The sequence below is a fragment of the Talaromyces marneffei genome, chromosome 1 (assembly GCF_009556855.1).
Source record: "Talaromyces marneffei chromosome 1, complete sequence".
Taxonomy (NCBI): Eukaryota; Fungi; Ascomycota; class Eurotiomycetes; order Eurotiales; family Trichocomaceae; genus Talaromyces; species Talaromyces marneffei.
Window position 1 is genome coordinate 4615001 of NC_072348.1, and position 25382 is coordinate 4640382.

The 25382-nt window shown below is 46.6% G+C and overlaps 9 protein-coding genes across 9 annotated transcripts; 4 read left to right on the forward strand and 5 right to left on the reverse strand.

Moving 5' to 3' along the window:
• Positions 1–1526: 1526 nt before the first annotated feature.
• EYB26_001707 (uncharacterized protein) lies at positions 1527–4157 on the forward strand (the record flags this gene model as incomplete). The annotated part of the gene is made up of 4 exons (XM_054261015.1): positions 1527–1572; positions 1701–2152; positions 2209–2862; positions 2919–4157. The coding sequence occupies 4 exons, from the start codon at positions 1527–1529 to the stop codon at positions 4155–4157; spliced, it is 2391 nt and encodes a 796-aa protein (XP_054116990.1).
• A 539-nt stretch (positions 4158–4696) lies between these two features.
• On the forward strand, positions 4697–5653 carry EYB26_001708 (uncharacterized protein; the record flags this gene model as incomplete). The annotated part of the gene is made up of 2 exons (XM_054261016.1): positions 4697–5083; positions 5192–5653. 2 exons carry the CDS (start codon positions 4697–4699, stop codon positions 5651–5653), a joined length of 849 nt encoding a protein of 282 aa, XP_054116991.1.
• Positions 5654–6159: 506 nt separating this feature from the next.
• Positions 6160–6714, reverse strand: EYB26_001709 (uncharacterized protein; the record flags this gene model as incomplete). Its single annotated transcript, XM_054261017.1, has 4 exons — positions 6160–6202; positions 6294–6476; positions 6588–6603; positions 6672–6714. 4 exons carry the CDS (start codon positions 6712–6714, stop codon positions 6160–6162), a joined length of 285 nt encoding a protein of 94 aa, XP_054116992.1.
• Positions 6715–9069: 2355 nt separating this feature from the next.
• EYB26_001710 (uncharacterized protein) lies at positions 9070–10512 on the reverse strand (the record flags this gene model as incomplete). The annotated part of the gene is made up of 2 exons (XM_054261018.1): positions 9070–10363; positions 10418–10512. The coding sequence occupies 2 exons, from the start codon at positions 10510–10512 to the stop codon at positions 9070–9072; spliced, it is 1389 nt and encodes a 462-aa protein (XP_054116993.1).
• A 1297-nt stretch (positions 10513–11809) lies between these two features.
• Positions 11810–13589, forward strand: EYB26_001711 (uncharacterized protein; the record flags this gene model as incomplete). Its single annotated transcript, XM_054261019.1, has 5 exons — positions 11810–12097; positions 12166–12251; positions 12307–12324; positions 12376–12624; positions 12692–13589. The coding sequence occupies 5 exons, from the start codon at positions 11810–11812 to the stop codon at positions 13587–13589; spliced, it is 1539 nt and encodes a 512-aa protein (XP_054116994.1).
• Positions 13590–13704: 115 nt separating this feature from the next.
• EYB26_001712 (uncharacterized protein) lies at positions 13705–14825 on the reverse strand (the record flags this gene model as incomplete). The annotated part of the gene is made up of 3 exons (XM_054261020.1): positions 13705–13752; positions 13817–13991; positions 14044–14825. The coding sequence occupies 3 exons, from the start codon at positions 14823–14825 to the stop codon at positions 13705–13707; spliced, it is 1005 nt and encodes a 334-aa protein (XP_054116995.1).
• A 2967-nt stretch (positions 14826–17792) lies between these two features.
• Positions 17793–19925, forward strand: EYB26_001713 (uncharacterized protein; the record flags this gene model as incomplete). Its single annotated transcript, XM_054261021.1, has 1 exon — positions 17793–19925. One exon carries the CDS (start codon positions 17793–17795, stop codon positions 19923–19925), a length of 2133 nt encoding a protein of 710 aa, XP_054116996.1.
• A 364-nt stretch (positions 19926–20289) lies between these two features.
• EYB26_001714 (uncharacterized protein) lies at positions 20290–22152 on the reverse strand (the record flags this gene model as incomplete). The annotated part of the gene is made up of 3 exons (XM_054261022.1): positions 20290–21107; positions 21160–21949; positions 22015–22152. 3 exons carry the CDS (start codon positions 22150–22152, stop codon positions 20290–20292), a joined length of 1746 nt encoding a protein of 581 aa, XP_054116997.1.
• A 769-nt stretch (positions 22153–22921) lies between these two features.
• On the reverse strand, positions 22922–24526 carry EYB26_001715 (uncharacterized protein; the record flags this gene model as incomplete). The annotated part of the gene is made up of 5 exons (XM_054261023.1): positions 22922–22946; positions 23010–23820; positions 23871–24033; positions 24100–24302; positions 24469–24526. The coding sequence occupies 5 exons, from the start codon at positions 24524–24526 to the stop codon at positions 22922–22924; spliced, it is 1260 nt and encodes a 419-aa protein (XP_054116998.1).
• Between the last annotated feature and the right edge of the window lie 856 nt (positions 24527–25382).

The window sequence follows — 25382 nt, forward strand, 5'->3', positions numbered from 1 at the left end:
TGTAGCTCCCATGGAGCCAATCCTGTAACGGAGCTACTTGGCACGCATTCGCTGACCGGAGACCTAGTGCTGGGCGACAATATCTTGGATCAATCCATGCTTGCTTTCGAGGAGCGCGAAGAATTGGGCTTTCTGTCTAGGGTAGTTAAGTTCATGGAGAATATTCCGTTCTCTCCTTTTCGCATCCGAGTATGTTAACTCCTCATGAAGCAATTGCCGCGTTTTTGTCATGATCATCGAATACGTTGACCAATCTCGTATCTCGCAGAAAAATTGAAAGGGGTTAATTAATCCGGTGGTCTAAGTTAGAGGTGACAGCTAAACGTAAGCTTTGGAAGATACAAACAATGCAAGCGATGGTAGCTGTAGCAATAGCTATCTACCTAGGTACATACTCTGTACAGAGCAGTTAGCAGAGTTAACTAACTGGTTAGTACCTGACAGACGTTATTTTACGGCTATCCCGGATACGGTTATTGCAGCGCATAAATCCACTCAGCTGCCCTCATTGGATATCAACCGGTCCTCATTACAAGGATTTGCCAAGAGACCTCCTTACTAAAATAGCGCGCACAGTTCTACTGTTACGAAACCAATCACCTGCATATGCTACGCGATATAAGAAACAGACCGAAAGGAACGATTGGACAACAGAAACGGAAAACCCAAGAAAGATAATTGGACTATATAAATCACGTGACCAAAGATATACTCGAAACCACAGACACCGATAAGATACGAAGTATATCTTATGAAGGAACGTGATTGGATAGTATATTATATACTTGCTATGGGATACTCAGGAATGAGTATAAAGTATATAATATAAAATATACGGAACAGGGAGGACTGGATATATAAGGACACTCATTCACCATCATGTATTTAGTTCTTCATAGTTCTTTGACATAAGTCACTTGAATACAACAGTGTGAGTCAGCAAGGCATTCATACTCGTACGGGCACCAGGCTGTACGGGGGATCTCTTCTATCTTAGTTACGTTTAAGACTTCCAGACACAAGTTCGACTATTGTTACTTCGTTCACTCAAGCCACTCTATCGACTATTATCAAGGAACCTTTGTGTGGTTCAAACCAAGCCTAGCGTACCTCGACACAACGCTGTTTAACTAAGACAGATCCAGGTCCGTGACATCTACACACAATTATGTAAGGCCGCCTGTGCCAGATAATTTTCCTTCTTAGGTAGACACACAATACAATACATTACAGCGTCCCACTCAAATTCTCAGTACCCGTACTCTGTAACTTAACTAGTTAATTAAGTTATTACCCCGTATTAGTTAACTACTATGTAATAGACCATACCGTATCCGGCTAGCGTATCGGGTCGGCGCCGGGTTTCTCCAGTCGCGCGTCGAAAATTTCTTTCCCCAAGCCCTACTCCTGCGCCCTATCCCTAAGCCCTCATTTCTTCTCCTGGACATCCTACGCTACCTCGTCCAGCATCAACTTCAGCTTACAACCCTATTATGTTTGACACAAAGTATAATTAACGCTTGCCAATGGAACCAGAACTCTCGCCAACACTCCCTGAACTGGGAAGTAATGGTACGTGCGCTGTCCTTGCTTGTTTCTTGTTTGGCTCTCTCCATATGACCGCCTATGCGGCGACTATCCAATAACCCTCATCCATTGTTTCAACCCTAAGAGATACAAAGTGCACTAACACATAATAGTGCCTTCTGAGAAGGCCACTCATGGTTTAGAAGATGAGCCTGGCTCACCTCATCCTCATAAGAAACGTCGTACGGACTCCTGCTTTGGCAACTCACCCGACGTCAAAGAAGAGACGGATATCGGCCCAGAAGACCCAATCGAACAAACGCTCGTCGCTGCTCTCAATCCTCCTACTGTTGAAACAGTAGCTGAACCAATAGACGACCAACCTGCGGAGAGCAACAATGAAAACAATGCTGAGAAAAATAGCTCGGAATCGGCCGAAGCGCCTGATCCCGAGGTTGCCGCCGTCTTCGGAAGTATTATTGATCGCGCCGAACGCCTAGAGGAGCAATATGCACTGGATCAATTACATACAGAGAGCAGCGAGCAGTCGCCGAATAAAAATGTGACTTTTGTCAAGGCTAGTTTATCTTTGAAGATACAGAGTCTGCCTATCCTCGACAATCTGGTATGTAGTCTACACGGTATTTGCCGACAATGCTTGATGCTAACAGTAAGCCTTAGTCAACGCAAATACTCTCCCTTCTAGCCAAGTCCTCGTATCAAGACATTACATCGTTTGTTTCAGAGCCTGATTCAGAGAACGGTCAGGCATATGCAACCATGCGATCGTTATTCGATCATACGAAAAGGGTTTATACTACCAAACAAGCCTTCCTGTCACCAACCGACCTAGACTTGACGGAACCTTCTCAAGTTGATATCATACGCAAAGCAAACCTTGCCTCATATGTCTCGAGCATATTTGGCTCACAGGAAATAAGTTTTGCCGAGCTCAACGACCACTTTATTGACGTGTTTGTACCTGAAGGAAGAGGTCTGCTCAAGGTTCAAGGTGCACTTTTCCTCGAGCTCAAGACGCAAGCATTCATTGCATCATTGAACAACGAAGAGCGCACGAGAACAGAAATTTTATTTGAGTTATTTCCTGATGACTTGGAGCAGCGTCTTCTCTCTAAGCGAATGGGCACACGTCAGCTTGCTCCGAGCGAAGCCGACTTTGTTAAAAGAGCACGATCCAGACGTGACATCATCTTCGCGGATATTAATAATGAAGAAGCAATGAAGGCGTTGCCCGATAAGTACCACTGGGAGGATTTTCTGAGGGATCTTAGCTCCTATATAAGCAAGAACTTCGAGGCTATCAATAGCCAACAGGTTAGTTGATCCGCTCATCTGACGCCTTGCCTGATGCACTAACGAATATAATGTAGTCACGCAAACTCGTCAAAGGCCGGCAGTCAATCTCTGGAGAGAGTCAGGATGCACCTAGTAGTGCACCTCTCGAGAGTCAATTCACCGTCGCTACCCAGCCTGCAGAGGTCACCACAGATCGCAACCTGCATGGAGACCTCGTCGCACGTGCCGCACGAGCAGCACAGATTGCTTTGCAAGGTCATGGACTGAGGAAATCTCAGCAACAATCGCAACATCAGCAACAACAGACGCAGCAACAGCCACAGCAACCCCAACCCCAACCCCAACAACAAGTCCAGACGCCGCAACAGGCCCCGCAGTCCGCCCAAAGTACACCGGCTCCTCAGTCTATTCCTCAAACTGCTCCGCAAAATGTCAATCAAGGTTATCAACATAGCCCTACCCCACCGGGATACCAGCAATTGACATTCCAGCATAATACGATCCCAGCACAGAGCTTCCAACAATATACGCCTCCACAGAACGGATCCGGCAACATGCGAGCTAATGACGCTGTAGCCAATTATGGTTATATGCCAGGTGTCCCTCACTACTCGCAGTCCCAGCCAACTCAGGTGTTGTATGAACGAGCGCGTATGGCAGCAACAGCCAAGTCGTCATCCAACAGTCGCCGAGCCGGACTCCCCAGCCAACGTCGCCCTTGGACCACTGAAGAGGAGAACGCTTTGATGGCTGGATTGGATCGTGTCAAGGGGCCTCACTGGAGCCAGATTTTAGCAATGTTTGGACCTGGAGGTACAATCAATGAAGCACTCAAGGATCGAAACCAAGTCCAGCTCAAAGACAAAGCTCGAAACCTGAAACTTTTCTTCCTCAAAAGTGGTATCGAAGTGCCGTATTATCTAAAGTTCGTGACGGGTGAGCTCAAGACTCGAGCACCTGCACAAGCTGCAAAGAACGAGGCACGAGAACGCGAAAAGAAGCGTGGCGAAGAGGACAAAGCTCATGTCGAAGGTATTGAAGGTATGATGGCTCTTGCCGGTGCTCACATGTCACCCGGTCAAGGTCCAGATAGCATGTCAGCGTCTCCGGCTATTTTCCAAGAACCGGAACATCAAGATCCTCATAACGACGCTATGATTGATCAAACTGAGGAGCAAAAACTGATCCAGAGTCTGGGTCAAGAAGTTCCCGAAGGGTTGCTTCAGGTTGCTCAGCACAATGCTCAACACAGTGCTCAACACAACGAAGCTATGGATACTGGTTCAGCAGAGATGCACACTCCTGCCCAGTAGGGATACTCTACAATTTTGATTTGTACTACTAAATTCTATCTCATTCGAACTTTCTGCTGTGTATTATTGTTCAGGTGTTATGAGTATCTTCCATTGGCGTTTTGGGTAAGGAGTTGGTATATTGGGAAGCAAATTGAATGCTCATCAACATGTACTGTTATGCTATTTTATTTAGTCCGAACTATCAATCAATAAGATGCGAAATGTGTGTGCATAGTCCATAATTTCAAGCAGTATCATGGTAGAAAAAAATGATCTGAGGCAAGTCAGTCAAAATGCCAAGACCCGGACTGGCCGCCATCCGCTGGAGACAAGTCGGAGATGCGTAAGCTTGCAGTAGCATCACTCTTTTCTAGGGTAACACGACACCATCCGCCCAACAGTACCACCTACCTCTCGGCTCAAAGTATTCTGCTTAATACTTGATGTGATCGGGTGATAAAGCCACCGAGAACAGGCCCCCCCTCCCTCCGTGTGTTCATTGTTCCACAGCACATCCATCTCTTTATTCGTCCGATAGTCAGCCCAAGACCTACATAATGGCCGACTCAGTCACTGCCTCCCAGCAGTCTGCGCCTGGCTCTCAGCTTCCGCCTCCTAGTGCACAACCAGCGACACAGTCAACAGAAGCTCCCACTTCATCGGCAGAGACGGTGACGGCATCGAATAATCAATCAGGTGGCGACGACGCCAGGAACACAGCCGACCGTGATATTGACCTTGGAGGCGCCGATCCAATAGATGATGGTATCGACAACGACATTAACATGAACAACGCCGAAGACATGTCTGCAGCCAACGGAACAAATGATGCGGGTGTGCCTGCAAATCCCGTTGCGACGCTTGCAAGTGCTGCAGCGCCGCCTTCGAAAAAGGAGAGCAGTTTACGGGAGTTTTTGGGCAAGATGGATGATTATGCACCTATTGTACGTTTATTCCACCTCATTTTTAGCTCATTCTGCGAATACTTTTGCTTGGCTATTATTCTGCAACACTTTCAATAGGGAGGCTATCTTGCTAACTGATGTTCACAGATCCCAGACGCCGTAACCGCTCACTACCTCACAGTCGCCGGTCTTCCACCCCCAGGCAATGGCCCGAATCAAACCCCACCACATCTCGCACGCCTTTTGGCACTTGCAACTCAAAAATTTGTTGCAGACATCGCAGCCGACGCATACCAATACTCGCGCATCCGCGCCTCCAACAGTTCAAGTGCAAATAATCCAATGGGCGGCCTGAATGCTGCTGCAGGTCTGAGTGCGCCCACTGGAGCAGGTGGCGGTGCAGGTGCAGGTGGTGCTGGAGGTGTAGGTGGAGACGCAGGGAAGAAGGGTGGTGTTGCCAATACACATTTGGGCATTCAGAGACCTGGTTTTGGTGGTGGTGGACAGGGCGGTTCGGGGCAGGGACGAACTGTGCTTACAATGGAGGATTTGGGGATGGCTGTTTCTGAGTATGGGGTCAGTGTTAAGAGGGGGGAGTTTTATCGATAGACGTTCACTCTTCGTCCCGCCCAGTCTGGATCGACGGGTTACCTGGCGTTTGTAATTTGGAGAAGCAAAAAAAGATAAGATCACTTGGTTTCGTTTGGGACTCATGGAAACGGACAGCATACGGCGTTTTTAGCTTTGGGTTTATGGAGTTTAGGATGGATATTGGTTGCCACATTTACTCAAACTCCGGGATGAATCCTCATCGAGTTTTGGTACATTACATAGCTTCAGGATAGTCATACAGATCTAGCCATATGCAATAATGTTTACGATTAGTAACTTCTCCCAGTAACGTGATATACAAATTCTGAACAAGTATATTGTACAATCCGGCACGATCAACTGCCTGGAAATATAATAACGCTAATAAATCATACATATTCACGAAAAAAAAAAGGTTATTTCCGATTGTATGATAGAAAAGGCGAAACCCAAAGCCAAATGCACCAAACTCGAAAAAAAAACGTCCCATGTGCGAAGAAGAGAGCGGCAATGAGTCGATTCGTCTATTTGTTCTTCGATTGCTTATACGTAAATCGTTTCCGAGTCCTATATCCCCAACCCATCAGCCATCTCATCAACCAACCAACCAACCCCAAAGAGCAATATCTCACGAACGAAAAAAGAGGGAAAAACTCACGGCACAAACTCCCCCAACTTCCGTCCAACCATATCCTCCGTAATCAACACATCCTGATATATCTTCCCATTATGTACTGAGAAACGCAATCCAACAAAGTTGGGTAATATCGTTGCGCTGCGGGCTTGTGTTTTGATGGGTGGTGTGCCCGGTGGAGGAGGGATTTGGCGGGGAAGAGGGAGACTATAATTTTCGAGAAGGGATTGTTAGATACTATTTCTCGGGTTTTAAGATATTTCTTGCGTTGAATGGTATGTGTCTTGGGACGCGAAAGGACTTGTAGGGACAACGTACGGGACGAGATTGGGGCCTGTTGTGATAGATAATTGTCAGTCATAATTCCTAGCCGGTTGAGAATAAGCGAAAGTATGAACATACCCTTCCACACTGATCGCGCCAGTAGGCTTCTTGTCGGAATCATTGTGAATGCGATTGATATGGTAGTACGCAAAAAAAGATGGGTTGCAGATAATTGAAGCTTAAAGATCGGAGGTTCGGAGATGGATGGATTACATAAGCGGGTCTACATCTTTGCCCTAACGAATCGGACACCGAGTGGATCAGGACACCGAGCGGATCAATTCTCTCCGGAAAATGCGCTCTATACGAATTTCAAACCTGCATTTCTAACCCACATATAAAATATATACAAAAAATTTAACTACTAGTACGATTTGGACATCGGTTAATTTTATGCCCAATAATCCCACATCCACTGCACTTTGGTGGCGCTCGTACGCGTGGTTGAGAGGCCTGAGGCTCGGATTCAACTGGTGCAGCCGGAATAGACTCAGAGGCCTTATTTCGACTAGCTATTAATTCCTGGGCTTCCTGCGCTGTAAGAGAGCCTTCATAAGATATATGAGCTCTAGATCTTTTACGCTTTTTCTTCTCCTTCTCATTTGCAGCGCGTAAATCATGCACTTCTTTCCGTACAATCAGGAGCTCATTAATACTCATTTCGTACGCCTTCGACATGCGATTGATTGCTTGATCAACCCTCTCTAAGGGGCTTGTTGGATGATCATTGATCCGCTTCTTGATTGTAGTAATCTGACGCTTGAACTGACGTGGATTTTGAGGTGTCTGTAGACAGGAAGATTGTGAATTGCTTGATCGACTTGGAGGGGGTGTTGGAGTTCGAAGTTGAACTGTAAGCTTTTGGTAAACGTGCTCTGGGTCAAGTGGCACTAATCCAGTTGCTTTGAAGCCATTTTGAATATTCGTAGCTTTATAGGCCATCGTACGAGCCTCCGGAAATGCTGTAAGAAAGTCATATTTATCAATATGATTGAATCCGAGCCGTATGCGCTGCTCAACAAGCTGTCCATATTGTTGCTTTAAAACAGAGAAGCAGCTCACATCAAGAGGCTGTAAAAGATGTGATGAATGAGGTGGTATGCATATTGAGATGATATTATTCTCTGCGCATATCTGGTCAAATTGAGCTGTTAAATGACTTCCATGGCCATCAAGAATAAGCATTCGATATCTTCCTTTCGTACGGCTTGTTGTATGAGGAATAAAATGCTTTTGAAGCCATCTAAGCCCAATCTCATCTGTGGTCCAGCCATTCTTGCTGATATCAAGCCTCCAATCCTGTGGGAGTGTCTCAAACCAGCCTTGTTGATAATAGGTTGTTGCTTTAAAAATGACGTACGAGGGTAAAGCCCATCCTGTAGAATTGACTGCTTCAATTGCTGTAACCCATTCACGGTTACCAGGTTGCAATAAATAAGGCGTGCTATATCGATCACTGCCTGTAATAACTTGAGCAGTTGCGCAGAGGCCCATAGCAAAGCCAGTCTCATCAAAATTGTATATATCTTCGGATAGGATCCCATATTCTTGTATAGCGGCTTGTACGCGGTCAAAATGCTCCTGTGTTATCTTAATATCCTCACACTTTGCTCGCTCATAGTTATATCTCCGTGAGAATCGCAATTTAACCTCTGGATGCCGGTTAACAAATCGATAAACCCATTTCTCACTAACGTGCTCATCTTCACGTTGAGAAAGAAGAAGATTAGCCATATCTTGTACAAGAGATGGCCGGGGTGGTAATCCACGTTTATCAAGATCAAGAATCCATTTTTGAAGAGATTCCTCTTCATATTGAGTCATTTTATGACTATTGGCGCGTTTTTCAGCTCGATATTCGATGCCGGCAAGACGACGGCGAAGAGTTGTATATGAAACATTATAAATCCGTACAGCTTCACGAATAGATTTGATTCTTCCATTTTTTAAATCAGATATAGCAAGCAGTATCTTCCCCTCTTGTTCAGCCAATTTTTGGCGATTTGCTGTACGATTTGGTGGCATGGTGACGCGTTAGAAATTGGTATAAAGAAATATTTGAAGTATTTTGACGCGCTCGGGGGGGCTGATCCGCTCGGTGTCCTGATCCACTCGGTGTCCGATTACGTAGTTAGTTAACTAGTTAACTAGTTAGTTAACGTTAAAGTCAACTAACATACATAACTAGCGGTTAACTTAGTTACTAACCACCAACTGTGCTACTATTCGAATGAAGTAAAGATATGATATAAAATCTTCTATATTTTGCTATGCAATGATTTAGTGCGTTTTTATGTCAAAAAGTCGCTAACAATGCGAACGAAACGTCACAAGACATTATGGGTAGAATGCAAAAGCGAGAAGCGAAAAAAAAGGGTGACTGCCAGCAATCATCCCCTTAGAATGCAAGTACAACCACAAGAATCCAGGATGGTGTAATTTTTGATCCTCCAAATATCATATATGAATATCATCTCTATGATTCGTTTTCACCAGCGAGTTCTTCCATGATTTTGATCAGGTTTCTGATTCCTATCAATGTGTTTTCGTCGGGTCCTTGGCCCGGAGTCCAATTCGCATGCGCAAAATCGATTAAGCGGAAATCGTGCACCTTGATAGGAACTTCTTCCTCACTGGAGACTTCACTACCTTCCATATTTTCGAGTGATTCCGGGACTATTTGGATATTTTGGATGCTCTGGATATTCTGGATGTTCTGTATGTTGAACGCTCCGGAGATGTGGGCTTTGGTTTCGCCATTCGCAATACCATTGGCGATATCCATGGGCTGCAGGGAACCGAGCTCGGTAATGTCAAACTCTGTGATATCATCCAATGGCTCTGTCCCAGTTTCAGAAAAAGATCTAGTCTCTAGCTCTTTTTGGGTCTCCTCGAATTTCAGTGCCTCTTCCAGTGCATCCGGGTCTCCTTCGTAAATCACTAAAATGCTAGACGAGTACATTCTGCTTTCTTCTGACTCCAATGCAAACTTCAGTGCTCGAAGTTCCTGCAGTATTCGAGACGCGATAAGTTTCGAACGGTCGACTTTGCCAGCTTTAGCACCCGCCAGGAATGTTTCGAATCCTTCTTTGACATTATTAGCAGTAAATGCTCGTCCGTACCATTTATCGTAACGCTTGTATCCATTCTTTTCGACAACCTCTCCTTTTGGCGCCTCTGAGCCTTCATATTTTGTCATGTATGGATCGGTGAATTCCGTTTCTATGGCATCTATCGTCGATCCATTCTTGTTGTCATAGCCAACCCAAACTTTCATACCTGCAATTCGGAATCCTAAGCTAGAGCTAGTTGTCTCTCTTGAAACGGCATCCAGTTTTGCACGCTTCGCTGGAGGGGCATCATCTGCCCATAGCCGAGAGCCAAGTTTGACATCTAGCACATTCGGTCGTCTGAACCCTTCGGCGATATTTTCCAGCACAATTGAAATACCAGTATCCAGCTTGCGCCCTCCCGATGGTGTCCATGCCTTTTCCGGAGTTATTTTATGATGATGGCGATGATTATGGGAAGGTGAGCTGTTGGTTGTGGGAGGTGTTACTAGCGACGATAGTACTGATCGTCCATGATTTTGCGCACCCGGAAGTATAGAAAGCGACGGCTCCTTATCTGAAGCTGTCAGAGTTCCCAGATACTGGGGCATGAAAGCATGGAAATTAGGATGGTGTACACTCGATTCGTAGAATGCGACTTCTTCATGTGTGCAGGGTTTGGCGATTAAGGAGCCGGATAGGTGACACCGGAGTCCGTCACTGATTGTAAAGTCAGATTTCTTAGCACTCAAAAAACACGTCATGCGGACTTACTGCCCAGCAGCAGCATGGTCAAAATTGGTGGTGAAGCTGTCGCTATCAAGGCTTTGGCCCTTGAAGCTATCTGATTTGAATGATGAAGACAACATGTCTCGAATCGTTCGATAGTCTCAAAAGTAGTGTGGCTCAGTTGAGTATGTCATGGGTCACTGCGCAGCGGATATGAATAATACTAGGCAGATGGCGAAATCGTAGAGATATAATCATTCGTAAATCGTAGAGACAAAGCAAGGAGCTGTCAGGCCAGGTAAGATTCCATATCAACGCAAATCTGATCACAAGTTAATCCATTATGAGATATAGACCCGCGCAACGGCCATTGCAGAGATAATGGTAAGCCCGAAGCGTATGCTAACAAACAAGGTTGAGGGTGTTCCAACTCTTCCTCGGATATAGGAAACGGGAATTGAGTCCACAGAAAAACTGAGCACGTCGCCCTTTTCGCCGAGCCGGAGATTTTCTAAAGACGCGCAGACGCTGTTGTGTCACAAAGGAGTGGTGTGAACAAGAATATGGTAGGAATAGTAGCAGATGAGGTTGTACACGTCGTCGTAAAGGTTGTTGAGTAGTAACGAAGCAGGCAAGTCTAGGGATCAAGGATTAATGTTGGTGACTTCTGGTCGGGAGACGGGCTCAGCCAATCAAGAGCCTCTATTGGGCTGGAATCCCGCCGCTTCTGACCGCCTGACAATGACGTAGCTCACAGTCGCTATGCTTCTTTGGGCCAGATGCCACCAGCCTGTTTGGGCTTAGTCGAGTGTACATTGATGTCCAACTGGAAAGTCAACACCATCAACCACCACCACGACTGGAGAAGATACAATAGCAATGCCTCGTTTGGGCACGTTGCATATGTGGACCTCTGAATTCCTTGTATAGAAAAGAGGTCATGGGTTCGGTCATCACATGACCCATGATGGAACCGGGCTGAAATGTTGAATATATCAGCCAAGCCACGCTGAGTCAAACATTGGCTGGTTGATTGATAACTAACTACTAGATAGCGCAATGGCACGTGGGAATATTTAGATGTATAATTTCTTGAAACACTATTTTCAGCGTCATTATGCCATTCAAGGCGTCACTTTGTCTACCTCCCAGAAATAAACCTTTGTTTGGAAGACCAAAGAGACACCGCTGTCTTATCTGCCGGGCAATGACTTGACAAACGAAATGATATTAAATCAGGTGATCTGCCTCACCTTCTCTCTCTCTCTCTCTCTCTCTCTCCCCATTTACCTTTTCTTACACTCTTTTCCCAGCTCTTCCCTCCAACCTAGACACTGGACCAGCTACGCCGCAGCTTCTCGTCGCGTACATCGCTTGATCTTCTCTTCTTACCCATACTGAATTGATATAACCAACTCTCCTGCTGAATCTGACGCGATGGAGCCAGTTAAAGAAATCAGTCATTCAGACACCCTCACTGAAGATGATTTTATACATCGAGAACCTGATAGACCAGTACAAACGTCAACCCTTCAGGATGAATTGGATCCGACCTCCCCCCCTCCTGTCGCCGAGGAAGAACCCAAAAAAGATGTAGTCAAGGCAACGGAAAAGCCACAGAAAGAAAAAAAAGAGGAGCCAAAGGTGTTGGCTGAGAAGCAGAAGGAAAAGCTCCGAAGGAAGGAGAAGTACAGGAACTTGCCAAAAAGTAAAAGCCATGGCCAGGTAAGCTCTACATTTAGTTCTTATAGATGATGTGCCATGACAGAATACTGATTTTTCACTCGCGGCAGCCAAAACCTACAGGTTTCGAGAAATATTTCACCGAAGCACCAGTTACCCCAGAGGAGTACCTGAACGAAAGGAGCATCTACCATAGGTGAGTTGATCAGAGCTGTGTGTTCGGTGTGATAACAAAGCTTATATAAATACAGTGATTATCCTGCAATCTTGTAAGTGGCTACCTTGATTCAAAAGCCAGTGAGGGTGCTGATGATGACCAGTCGCATCCAAGAGGCACTCAACAGGTACCAGCAAAAGCGTCGACTTCTTGAGGAGCGCATGCAGGTGTTTTCCCAGTACCTCAGATATGGCGGTGTTGAGGTCGGTGCCAAGATGTTTGGAGGAGTGTCGGAAATGGAATTGAAGGCGATGGACAAGGAGGGCATCGTTATTGCTCGCTCACAAACCGACATCAGCGTTGAGAAAATGAATTTGGACATCGATTTCGAGCATGTTGCTAAGGCGTTTCTGTAAGTAATGCCATGTGGGAATCTGGGAGTTGTTTTACATAAAGTTGACCATTCTACTGCTGCCTAGATCACTCTATTTGCCGGACTACTGCCGCCCAGAAGGCATACACGCCATCAGGCTCGCAACTGATACCATCAGAAACTGGCTCAATTACCTTCTCTACCATGACGTCACCCCCGAATACACTGACAACATCAAGTCAGCTCGCACCTACTGCAACATCGCAGAGAAGCAACTTTGGGATAATCAACGTCTGCTAGCGAATGGACCCGGAGACTTCAACAAGGCCAACTCTTTTCTCTTCGGCGGTTACTACTACGATAAAGGCACACAAACCGAGCAGCCTAAGGCATGGGCAGATGAAAACCTGCTACGAAACCGAGCTCCAATGGCACCATCAGTTGCCCAGAAAGTTGTCATGTTTGCTCTTGCTGCTAATGGCACAGATGAGCAGTCTACTTCATTTAGTAATCTTGCAATGAAAGGGGAACTGTCAGCGCATGCCATCCAAGATATTGATGGGTTTGAAATAGTAGACATCCTCATGCCCGACGACGGGATCCGCAGATTCTATGAGACCTATGCACCAGATCTCAATGTCGTTGGGAAAGTGCGCGCAAAAGCGTGGCGTGACCCAAATGGCCCGCCGATTGATCTGGCACCTGGAGAGGCGTTGCCGAACATTCACGGAATGGAATTTGAGTTCTTCGTTGAGGAAAGACTTCTTCAGTATTGCTATCTTGGGATGAAGTTCGTCACGACTGTTTGGGAACTGAATTGCGGTGTGTTCTTTTTCGATGAGATTTTGAACGCTTACTGTTCGTTCTACACACCGTCTTTGAATGACCTGATGCTGGGCTGGAAGGCTCCGCGTGATCTTACCAAGAAAGGAAAGCAAGAAGGGGAAACTAGCCTGGAAAATGCGACTACCGATGATGTTGCATTCAGCGACGAGGAGTATTAGCATCAAGGAATCCACTTGGGCCGGCAACGACATCGTCTTGCGCCGACTAGAGTGAAAAACACCATCCAATTCATTACATGGCTAGTTATGTGTACTTGGGACTTTCTTCAAACTCTCAAGGCCTCAGCAGTGTCTTTCCTGTAGTCTTTCTTCCCTCAAGATCCTATTTCTCGCATTAGCGTCGCTCTATAGATTTGGAACAAACAGAAATGACTGAAAATGCTTACCTTGTGTGCTTGCTGCACTTCTGCCAATGGGAAAATCTTATTAATCTTGACCTTCAACTCGCCGGATTTCAAAAGATCAAACAGTTGATTTGCCCAGTATTCATATTCCTCTCTCTCAACCAAGTACCCATTCACCATGGGACGAGCAATCTTGATACATTTTGGTGCAAGGAGTCTGTCATGAATTAGCTGGCGACAATCATAAAAAGATATACAAGGCCACTTACTGAATAGGAAAAGCCGGAACAGGACCACTGGCGTTTCCAAACCAGGCCACAAAGCCCTTCCTCTTCACAACCTCCAAACTTCCCTCCCAGGTATCCTTACCCACGGAGTCATAAACAACATCCACACCGCGCCCATTCGTAATCTTCTTGACAATCTTGACCCAATCTTTACCCTCCTCACTCCGATAATCGATGACATGATCAGCTCCCAGGCTCTTGACAAGCGCAACCTTTTCAGCTCCACCCGCGGTACCTATAACAACTGCACCCAGAGACTTGAGGATCTGAACCATCAAGATCCCCGCACCACCCGCAGCAGCATGGACGAGAACTATATCCCCTTTTTGCACGGCATACGTCTCCTTGACCAAAGTCAAGACCGTCAACCCACTCAAAAACGAAGCAACAAGATCCTCATCCGACACTCCATCAGGAATTTTGATCGCGGTCTTAGCCGGCACAGCTGTATATTGCGCATACCCGGAAACACTCATCCATATCACACGATCACCAACTTGAAATCCATACGGGTTCGGCGCACCAGGTCCTAACGCAACAATCGTACCGGCCGCTTCCCTTCCCAAAATCTCAGGCTTTGGTGATGCATAAAGTCCAGTACGGAAATACGTATCAATGAAGTTGATGCCGGCGATATTGTTTTTTACGAGGATTTCGCCTTCCTGGAGTTGAGGGACGGGGTGGTCGGTGCGGAATTGGAGGACTTCGGGGCCGCCGGTTGTTTCGATTATGACGGCGTTTTGCGTCGATGGAATGGATGCCATTTTACGAATTTGGGTGTTGAAGATTGTTGGACTGGTGCGTTGGCTTGGAGGTGAGAGATGCGATTGGAGTGCGGACAGTGCTCGTCCGGGGGTTGAGGAGTATTCTTGCTGGTGACGCAATTGCTCGGTTGAGATACATTCAGTCGCAAAGACTTGCTTGGATGCAGTTTCAAGTATGGAATTACAGTCAAGCAAAGAGGCGAAGTGATTGGTAAGAAGTTAAGGTGGATGGAACAGAACGGAACATTCAGTATTGAACAATGCTTGTCATCTGTTTACAAGTGTGGGGGCTGCGACTGTGCGCATACCTTACTCCGTAGGTATACAGCCGGATATAACTATATCCGTTTACTCGTCCTCGTCTACTATCTGAGCGGAATAGATTCGAGTATAATGTGTAAGCACCTTACAGATATATCTAATTCATTGCCGCTGGATCGTCAGAGTATTAAAGTTTTCCATCTTGTCGTGAAAAGGGTGCGTGTCAATATTGTATAGAGGGGCATGGGGGCATGAAATAAATCTATGGATGCGGGGAGACATCGGAGATTCGGCGAGCCTCCGAGATCTGTGGATGATATCCAGAATTTCTTCAACGTTCCCCAGACTTGATATCATTATGAATATTCAGTTCTAGGCCTGAGTCCTGTATGGAAAATGAAGAATCTAACTATCGACGGCTAAAGGCATATCCCCAAGCTGACCAGCTATCAAACTCAAGATCCTGTCTGTCCTTCCCATTACTGGCAGTCTTCAATGAAGCCGTCGACGTGGGTCATCGATATGCGTAATAATTCAGATCGCATTAGACCCAATGGTTCATAGCCTTCTCAGACGAAGAAGTCTATTCTTGACTGTTATGTAGACAACCAACTTCTCATACATAAGTTTGGAAGGATGGACATGAGCCAGAACAGCTAATGTGGTGTGGATGTTGTTTGGCAAATCAAGGACTAAGGGTTGAGAGGTATACCTACCTTAAATTCATCTTGGATGTATGACTACGTACTAGATTTATCGACGACTAAATTATAGAAATCAAAATCTAGCAAAATATACATACTATCTGACACATTATATCAGATGTTTATTATAAATTTGATTTACAAGGGGCTGTGATTGAATATGCTATCTTCACACATACCATCAATTGATCAATGCAGGGCGCCCGGGTGTTCTTTAGGCACTCTTCAGGCACGAGTAGACAAGGCTGTGGTCGCCACAGTCAAAGCACATCGAATGATGCCTAAACTCCTAGAAGTATACAGCGACTTGCACTGCCAAATTTTGATCTAAATTTATAGTGCACTCGTTAATACAACGTCTAATCCATGGTTGCCATTTATTGTGTAGTGGCCACGAAGTTTGCCGCCGTTACTGAGGGCCCACGCTGAAGTTAGCCCTAATCGCAATCCTCTAGTCACACTCGACACAGCTTGCGACGTGGCCGTCACAATCACGCTCCCCATTTAGAATTACAGCCTATTGGACTTGATAAAGGACGGTGAGAGAGCTGTCGAATAGACCAAACATCGCTTAGAGTCATAGTCTCTAGGCAACTCCATTCTAAGGACATTCATTGGTAAACCGCCTCAAAGACAGAAATAACTTCATTTCCTCTCCCCAAGTACACTTTATCATCTAGGTACAGCACATTGAAGTGGACAGTCCGTCGTGGATACATCGAGGTATTGTATCTAATTGCTGTACAAACACAACCTTGAAATGTTACAAAAGTATGACTATTATTGATATTCCGAGGGCAAGGCTCTTGAGGCTAATACACACCTCCACTTGCCTATGTATTGTTTCTCTGCTAGTATATCACCAAGTACCTAGGTAATTTCTTTGGCCACCCAGATCGCCGGGCTTGCGCATCTATCAATAATCGAGTCGATTGCCAACGGAGCTACACTACACCTATGTAGACGCCGTTTCAGGTATGTAATTTATGTGGCAAATAGCTTCACAAATGATCCGCTTTGCAGTTGGTGCTTGCTTTACAAGCCAAAACAAAAACGAGGCGAGCGGAGCATATCCAGCTTGCGGGTATTCTCAAGGCTACAATTAGTATCCTACAAGAATGGCTGTTCCAAGGTCACTAGCAGTAACATGCTCAATCCAAATATATGTCATCCGTTGCCGCTTCTCGAGAAGAGTTCTTAACTGGCAGTCTTTAATCCGGCAACCAATATCCGAACTGCTACTCTACTGCTGTACGAAGATGCATGGTTGCTGCACGACGTAGATTCCCGAAGCCACATTCTGGAGATTGAAGCAGCCGCTTTGATCCATCGAACAGTCTGTACATGTGTACATGTAATGTCGAGCCCTATACCGATAGCGTTGTTCCGATTGATCGATACAAGTAACTTGTTCCACTTGTACACATGAAATTATATATAATTATCTGATCCACCTCAGTGGAACCTGGTCTTGTTTCATATTTTACCTTTGTTTGACCCCCAGTAGAACCCATTGTCTGACTGGTGTGTTCTGTATTTGTGGTGCTGTGCTGTTTAGGGTTGAAGCCCAACCAGCTCCTGCCCTGGCCGCAAACAACGACAACAACACCTCAGCTGCCCGATGCGCCCACAGACAATACCATCTCTGCTTCCTGTTTTGGTTCCCTTCTCTTTATTGCCTGGTCATCTTCTTTGCTTTTTCTTCTTCTGTTCTCTTTAAATACCACTGTGTCCCGGCTTTGTTACTGATATCCATTCCACCAACAGCTTCCGACACAACTGCGTCTTTCCTCGACATTCTCGAATCATTGTCCTCGAATCAGTCCAAACTGATTGCTATGTTTACCTCGCCAGAACAACCTGTGTTTCATCTGTGCTCATCGATTGCAATAGGCTAATAGCCTAAGGAAAAGGGCCAAGAGCCTTTGACCGAGCCACTTTTTTTCTATCAACTGTGACTTGTCTTTTCGATACTATTGTTGTGCTTCTTGCTTAGGGAATAATGCCATCCATCTGGCGACCAAAGCCTAGGAGGCTTCCAAGACCTTTCGTGGAGGACGAAGCCGAATCCCTCTCTCATGAACTTGGAGGTTTATCTCTGTTAGGGGAAAAGCCCGGGGTAGAAGGCGCCTGTGAGCGTGGAACGGTTGACCAGCTGCCCATTCTTCTAGACATTGAGAACCTTCCTCGATCAGCTACCGCTGATACGGATGCTTCAACTTCACAACCTCCTTCTCTAGTTAGCGAGTCGTCTAGGGAAAGCTCTGGGCCATGTACGCCACCGCCGATTGAGTTTATTCCACAAGCCAAACACGATCAACGTGAACAATTAGATTACGGTCCATCATATACCTACTCAATCAAGCCACCGAGGCATTCCAGTCGCGCTGCTTACTGTACAGTTGACCAGCTAAACACTCTGCAACGAGAATCACACATCAACGAGACTAGACTGCGACGCACAAGTCCTCCTCGACGCCAAAACCAGCCGCTACCATCCCCGAGCCAGATTTCGGTTACTGTCCGTACTCAAAATACCCCAGTAGTCCGCCGCACCGAGCCTGGGACCACTCGCAGACCCACGATAGCAGAGCTTTTGGAGGAGAAACTTAGACTTCGCAGGGAGCAAAAGAATCTCTATCAACACGATGGCAGACAAAGCGGAGAACTTCATCAATCAAACACGGTGATTTCCTCTGCTCCATCTTCGCCTATTCAAAAATTGAGTGCAAAAATTGCTCCTGTGCAATACATCTCTCCGCCAAGCTCTCCTCTCAGCCCTCTCAAAGAAGTACCGCCGAGTGACTCTCAAGACTGGAATGCGTACTATCCTTCAGTTGGCTCAGCCACACCTCCCAGCCAAGAAATATCTTACTTTCCAACTACTCCTAAACAGAGGCGGCTGCCATCTCCACGGCATTCTTCTGATGAAGGTACCGAATACAAACCTGTGAGGGCACGGCGAGCTGTGTCCTTTAAAGACACGCCACAATATCATGTACCAGAATCCTCTAAGACACCAGTCTTCAGTCGCCACAGCTCTGATATCTCGCCAACCCGAACAATAGTTGCAGCTAGCTCCCCGAAACGTGTTGCTGTTCGCCCGTCCGAGCCGTCACAGAACCTCGCGTTGCGTCCTTGCCCAAGATCTTATCCAGCTTCGGGGCATCAAGACTGGTACACAATGTCTGGACTAGAGCATTTGAACATTTGCCCTTCTTGCATGAGTCAGATTGGTAACTCCAGGTTTCGTGATTATTTCATGCCTAGTCTCAACAACGCGCAGGCGCGTATAAGCTGCTCATTCAGCGAGGTATGGACAAGATTGGCCTGGATCCAGACTATCAAAAAGAACCACAGCAACCTGGGTCTATTGTACGAAATGACTCGGCCCACAGGTCTGGCCTGCCCTGGGCGCAGATTATCAACTCAGGTTTGGTATCGGATGGTTGATAGTGAAACGGGTCTGAATGTCCCCAAATTTGCAGCTTGTTCGGCATGTGTACGCAATTTGGAAGTTTTGATGCCTCCTCTACAGTCGACCTTTCGACGTCAACTCGGCCTTCAGGAGAAATTCTGCGATCTCGCTGTGGATAGCCCCCGATTTGTGCAGTATGTGGACATTCTCGATGCTGCAGCTACTCAGTGCGAGGTTGAACGATACAAATATCCGGATAATGGCAGATTCATCGGTTACTTTGAGCGAAAGTGCAACCTTCGAGACTGTCGACGCCAGCGACCCATCCTTGGAACATGGCATTACATCCCGGAACTGCCTGAGTTTACCGTTTGTGAAGACTGCTACGATGATGTCGTACGTCCTTTAGCAGCAGCACAGAAGCCAATTGCCAGACGACTAGCAAATCCCCCTCGACTGCTACAAGGATCAGGCCCGAACCGTTGTCGCGAGGCAAGCTGTCAATTGTATTCACCTCGCATGCGAGCGAAATTCAAAGACGCAGTTTTGGATAATGACTACCGGATGCTGGAATCTCATGCATTGAAGAGGTTTGATGCCGAATTACGATTTCATGACAGAGAGGATCAATTGCTTCGTGTACCAGAGGCAGATAGGGGACGGCACTGGGAGGATGAATGGAGACATAACCTTGATGCTTGGAAACTTTACGAATGACTTTTCATATTTGAGGACCGCATGATACCAGGATTGACGGAGTATGGATTTTACGAAACCGGTTGACGTATTTGGGTTCTGGATTATGTTTAGCATAGGGGGATTTGCGCAGGGATGGAGTTATATATACACTGGCTGCACGCTGTTTCTTTTGTATCTGCTTTGTTATTCAATATTTGAAAAAGTTTTTGTTTCGTTTCGAATTGAAAATATGTGTTTATTTGCTCGATTTATATGATATGATACCCTACTAAGCAAATGTTTCAATGATTTAAAACCAACAAGGAAAACAAGTTGAGTAGATGACTTCAATTGTTATATTGTCTATGCAGCTAAGCTTCGGCATGCTTGATATAGGAATAGATCAACCAACCAACCCAACAACCTCCCCAGGCCAATTCTTCCCCCAAACCAGCGCTCGAGCAGGCATCCTCCCACCAACAGGCGCCAAGACCCGGATCTTCTTCTTGTCAGCATCTACATCAGCAACGTAAACAAAGCCCATGATACTCGAGTCTCTGATATCGGTTAGCTGCGCATTGGGCGGGACGTGCGTGATTGCAATCAAGGAGTTTGCGAGGGCTAGAGTTGGGGGTTGCGTGAATTTTTTCAGCGGCAGAGTATCGTTGTCGTTCGTGGGGCCGGAGAATGAGTATGTTGATGATAAGGGGTCGTAGGGAGCGTTTGAGGAGGAGGAGGTGGTGGTGGTGGTGGTAGTCATATCTTGTTGCTGGTCTGCGAGAGATGAGAATGATTCTGCGCCGGCGCCAAAATTCGATGGATCATATTCATCTTCTTCTTCCTCCTCTGTTTGAGTAGACGTGATTGTATAATTGTACAAAGCCAAGGATCCAAAATCGAGTTGTTGAGTATGCGGAGACAGCGTAACTTTATTACTATTACTCCCACCACCACCGGATATTGATGCTACTACGCTCGGAGCCACAGCGCTGGCGGTACTCGTCGCCACTGTGCCGAAGAAGTAAGATCGTATTTGAGATTCGTTGACGGCTTTCATGAATGCTTCGTCTCTGTCAACGCAGCCGCCGGATTTGGAGAGTTTGATGACTGTGATGCGTTCGTCGGAATGGGTTGCTGATGCGCTTGTGGTCGGTTTTTGGTCGTAGTTTTTCACCATGGTGCTGTAGAGGCGTTCTGAGCCGATGACAAGGATTGTTGATACTATTTTCTTATGTTAGAATTGTGACAGAAGATAGTGGGAGGGAGAATGTACTAGAGAACTCCGTGACGATATGATGTATCAACTCCAGCGCTTTTGGCGTCCCTGAACCAAGACTGCCATCCGTGTCAATGATTATACCTGCCTCTCGCGCATCGTCATCCTCGGCCATGCGCGCCGTCACCGAAAGCGCTAGTCGAGAGACAATAGGCTTGAAGACATTCCCATCCGCCTCCAGCGGACTCTTCATCGGATAAAAATAGACCAATGGCAACTTAACAGGGATAGGACTGGGCCCAGACATGGGACTACTCCCCCATCCTTCCTCAACATCAATCATCGACCGAAACGCAGTCGCCGTCAATGTCCCCGGAACAGTCAGCATACCCTCCGTCGGGTCCAAATTCACCACGACGGGTTGTCGATCCATCTTCGTCGCATATGCCGTCAGTATTTTTGTCAGCGTCGTCTTGCCCGCGTTCTCAGGTCCCAATATCAACACTCGAGGTCCATCTTTCCCGCCTTCTGTTTGGGCCTCTTGCCTCATTGTCTCCAGGCCGAAATGAACGTTACTATATTCCACCATGGGTGTGTCCTCGGCGACGTATTCGCTTTGACATCCACCTGTGCCGTAACCTTGTGTTTGACCGCCTCCTCCTACTCCGCTGGTGAAGGTCGTAGAACCGCCCGGCGCAAATCCATTTGTCGTGTTGACAGTCTCACCTGCCGTAATCTCTAAGGTGCATCCATGCCAGGTGTATATTGCCGCTTTCGTGCCGCTGAAGGTGTATGTTTGTAAAGGCGCGAGTTCGGTTCCGAAGAGTTCTGCGGTGCCGGTGAGTAACTAAGCTCGTCGTTAGTATGGAACCAATTTTTGGTATGGCGCTATAGAAGAACAATGTGACGAACCTTGACTCGAACCGTCGCACCAAATGCAATCTCAAACCTCCATTCGGACCCAGCGCGCAGATTAACCTGTGTAGGTGGAGGAGGAGCGTATTGGGCTTCGACTGCTGCTTCAGCTAGCTCTAATCCAGGAAGAGACATGACATTGCCAGAGAACAGAAGACGTCTCCTGCAACAACGGAAATTTTTTTAATTCGCTTTAATATTTTGTTAATATACAAGATGGAGCTTCAGTACGGTTGAAAGGTAAGCTCAGTTTTTATAACAAGGCTGGAATGAAAACTTGTCAAGGTTGTGGTTTGAGCTTTAGGTGTGTGAAGAAGCTTGGATTGTCGGCCTGATCTTCATTGGGGATGCGGAGCACTTCCGTGTTTGTATTGTTTGCATTGATCTAGATAATTACATATTTGACTAACTAGTTTGCCCATCTTTAATTATAATAAACGATAGGAATCGATATGTCACTTCATTCAGATGAGCAATCTCGCATTTAGTTCACACACGTGAGAAACTGCAAGCTATCATTCTAAGAGTCGGATCACTCGTGGAATACTCCGGTTTCCCGAGTATTTTAGCCCCAGGATTATATCAGCTGTCAGCCAGAAAATGTATGGAAAGTGTAGATGAGGATAAAAGAACATTCCACGCAACAACTCCAATCAAGTCATAATGCCCTATTGAGAAACGGTCTCGGAAAAAAAAATAATGGAAAGAGGATAGAAAACGACAAGGGAGGAAAGAAAGTGGTATTCTGTAAGCAAAAAAGGTAGGGGTATTTTTACATCTTATGCCAAATCTGTTGGCACATCGGTGCACAGGGCAGGGGGTTCAGGATATGATTATTAAAAGAGAATAGACAGTGGTTGACACTTTCAGTCTGAGTTAAGGAGGGGGAATGAGAATGGAGAAACTAAAAGAAATAAGGAATTGCAGCGCTATAATTTACTTTGTCAGCATTGTTCAATTAATCCAGTATCAAAATAGATGGAATGACTTACGCAAGTGCCAGTGTAGCAGTCACACCGACAAGAGCCCTGTTGCGGACTCGCTCCTTTCGGAGTTTGGTCTCTAGAACTTTTGCCTTCTTGGTAGGCTGAGCGGGTGTATCGGCCTTCTCATCTTCTTCCTCCTCAACCTCATCTGATTTGCGCTTCTTGGCAGCCTTTGGCGACGACGACTCTGCTGTAACGTCTTGCGTTTGTAACTTGTTTGCCTCTTCGACCATCTTCTGTGCCTGGGCAATCATTTGCTGAGTATCCTCAGCAGGGGGGAGATCAGGCAGGGTGACTGGCATTTCCACACTGACATTGGTTTTGGTGGTTTCAATGTCATCCTTGATCTCAGTTGTGGATTCAACACTGACTGTAACTTTCTCATCGATAACTGCTTGCTTCTTTGACCTGCTCTTTTTGGTCTTGGTTTCAGTACTTTCCGCAACGGCGGCATTGGGGTCCACAGCCGTGCCGTTGGGTTCTTCCTTTGTATCTGCAGCACCCTCTAGTGCAGCTTGTAGAGAGGCGCTGGCAGCTGTGGTTGCAGCCACTGAACTTTCCTTGGTAGCGCGAGGAGCTCGCGACTTGCGTGGAGATGCGGTCTTTCTGGGAGACGATTTGGCAGGGGAAGCAGACCGCCTGCTTCGAGTGCGAGAGGTAGGATTAAGTTCCGTCAAGGTCTCCAATGGTGGCATCTCAAACTTGGGTGGAGGTGTGATGGGTTTCTTGGAGCTAGCTGGGGCCTGAATAATATCTGTCGAGTCCAACAAGGCGCGGACCCAGTCCAGCATCTGATATTCTTTGGCAAGTTCCAACGCTGCGATCGTTAGATATGAACTGGCGAATATGGAAATTTTAGTAACATACCTAGTAGAGGCGAGATCCATAGATTACCAGCAGTCTCATCGATGCTGGTCTCTGTCTTCGACTTGACATATTCCCTCTCGGTTTTCTCTTCCTCTGCTTTGGCCCAAGGGAACGCAATCTTGAACATGCCGGTAGCGCTGATATATCCATCCTTACTCCGTCGCTATAACCCAAAAATCATGTAAGAAACTGACCACCTACTGGGACACGTGGTGTGCGATAGGCTTACCATCAAGAAATATGTGTCTTGTTTCGTAGTTTGCGCCGGGAAGATTTCCGATCCAGTCAAATCCTTGGGCAGCGGAGCGCGTAGATGCGCATATTCAAAGGGTCCAAGATTCTCTGGCTTGGTGGCATTGGATGTTCCGATCTGGCCGGGCTTGACGGTCAAATGTGTCTTTCCCAACCGGCGCAGCGCGAGCAATTCCTGATCTGTGGTTGAATTACAAAATGGCGTTAGTGGGCAGTAAAATAAATGGACCGTTGTCTTGCAGGCGCAATAGTAGGCTTCGCGATTATCGGTAGACGTCTCGCACGCGACAAGTAAGACGGCGCGGGTTTGCGCCCAACGAACGAATGGCAGGGCGGCTCAACTTACAAGAAGGGGATGCGTCGGGGAGGATGAGAGGGTTGTTTTGCTTGGGAAGGGAGCGCATGATGTTCTGTATGCTCGTGCGATGACGGCGCGATGCAGGAAATGTTGATAAAAATCGAGGAGGGGCGGGAGAGGGGAAAGGAGGGAGAAGGGACAAAGCGAAAGATAGATAGGACGAGAAGAAAGTATTTTTGGAGGAACGATTAGATCACGAAAGCGCAAGAGGAGAAGGATAGAAGCGGCTGCCACGTTGCAAGCGCGTCGCTGTAGGTCGCCGTAGTGAGCGAATTCCCCAGAGTGGTAAGGCGGGAAAGCGTGAGGCACGGGTCACGGTACATATGTAATACAGGTCCTACTACAAGTACGTACTATGTAGAGTATGGTAGTCTCCTAGTTCAGAGAGGAGCTGTTCAGTCAACCTGTCGATAAAAAAAACACTTTGAAATAACACTAGAGGTGAATGCAAACCGTGTGTGTTCAATGTTCAACACGGAAATGCCAAACCGTCCACCGGAGGACAGGGATCGTGGGAATTGCACAGCATTGAGGAAGAGACAACTCAGAGAAAAGGGGGGGAGTCTAAAGCCCAATTGGGTGAAGAATCCAGTGGGAAACTGTGATTTAACTTCTTTGGGCTTGGAGCATTTCTACGAACAACGTTCGCGTCATACGTGTTGGTTACCGAAATTATCGTATCGTTCCTGTATTGCTAGCGTTCTAATCCCGTTATTGCTGGGAAGACCAATCAGGCCGGTGGGATTGGTCGACGGGCTTAATATCCTGGTTAAATATTGTTACATCGTTACATACCTCGTATTTCCAAAATCACCATCGGCGCCGCCCCCCGGAGGAAAATAATCTTCTTTAATGAGTCTGCAATCTCTCCTGTAAGCGCCTCCCAAACTCTACATCAAACA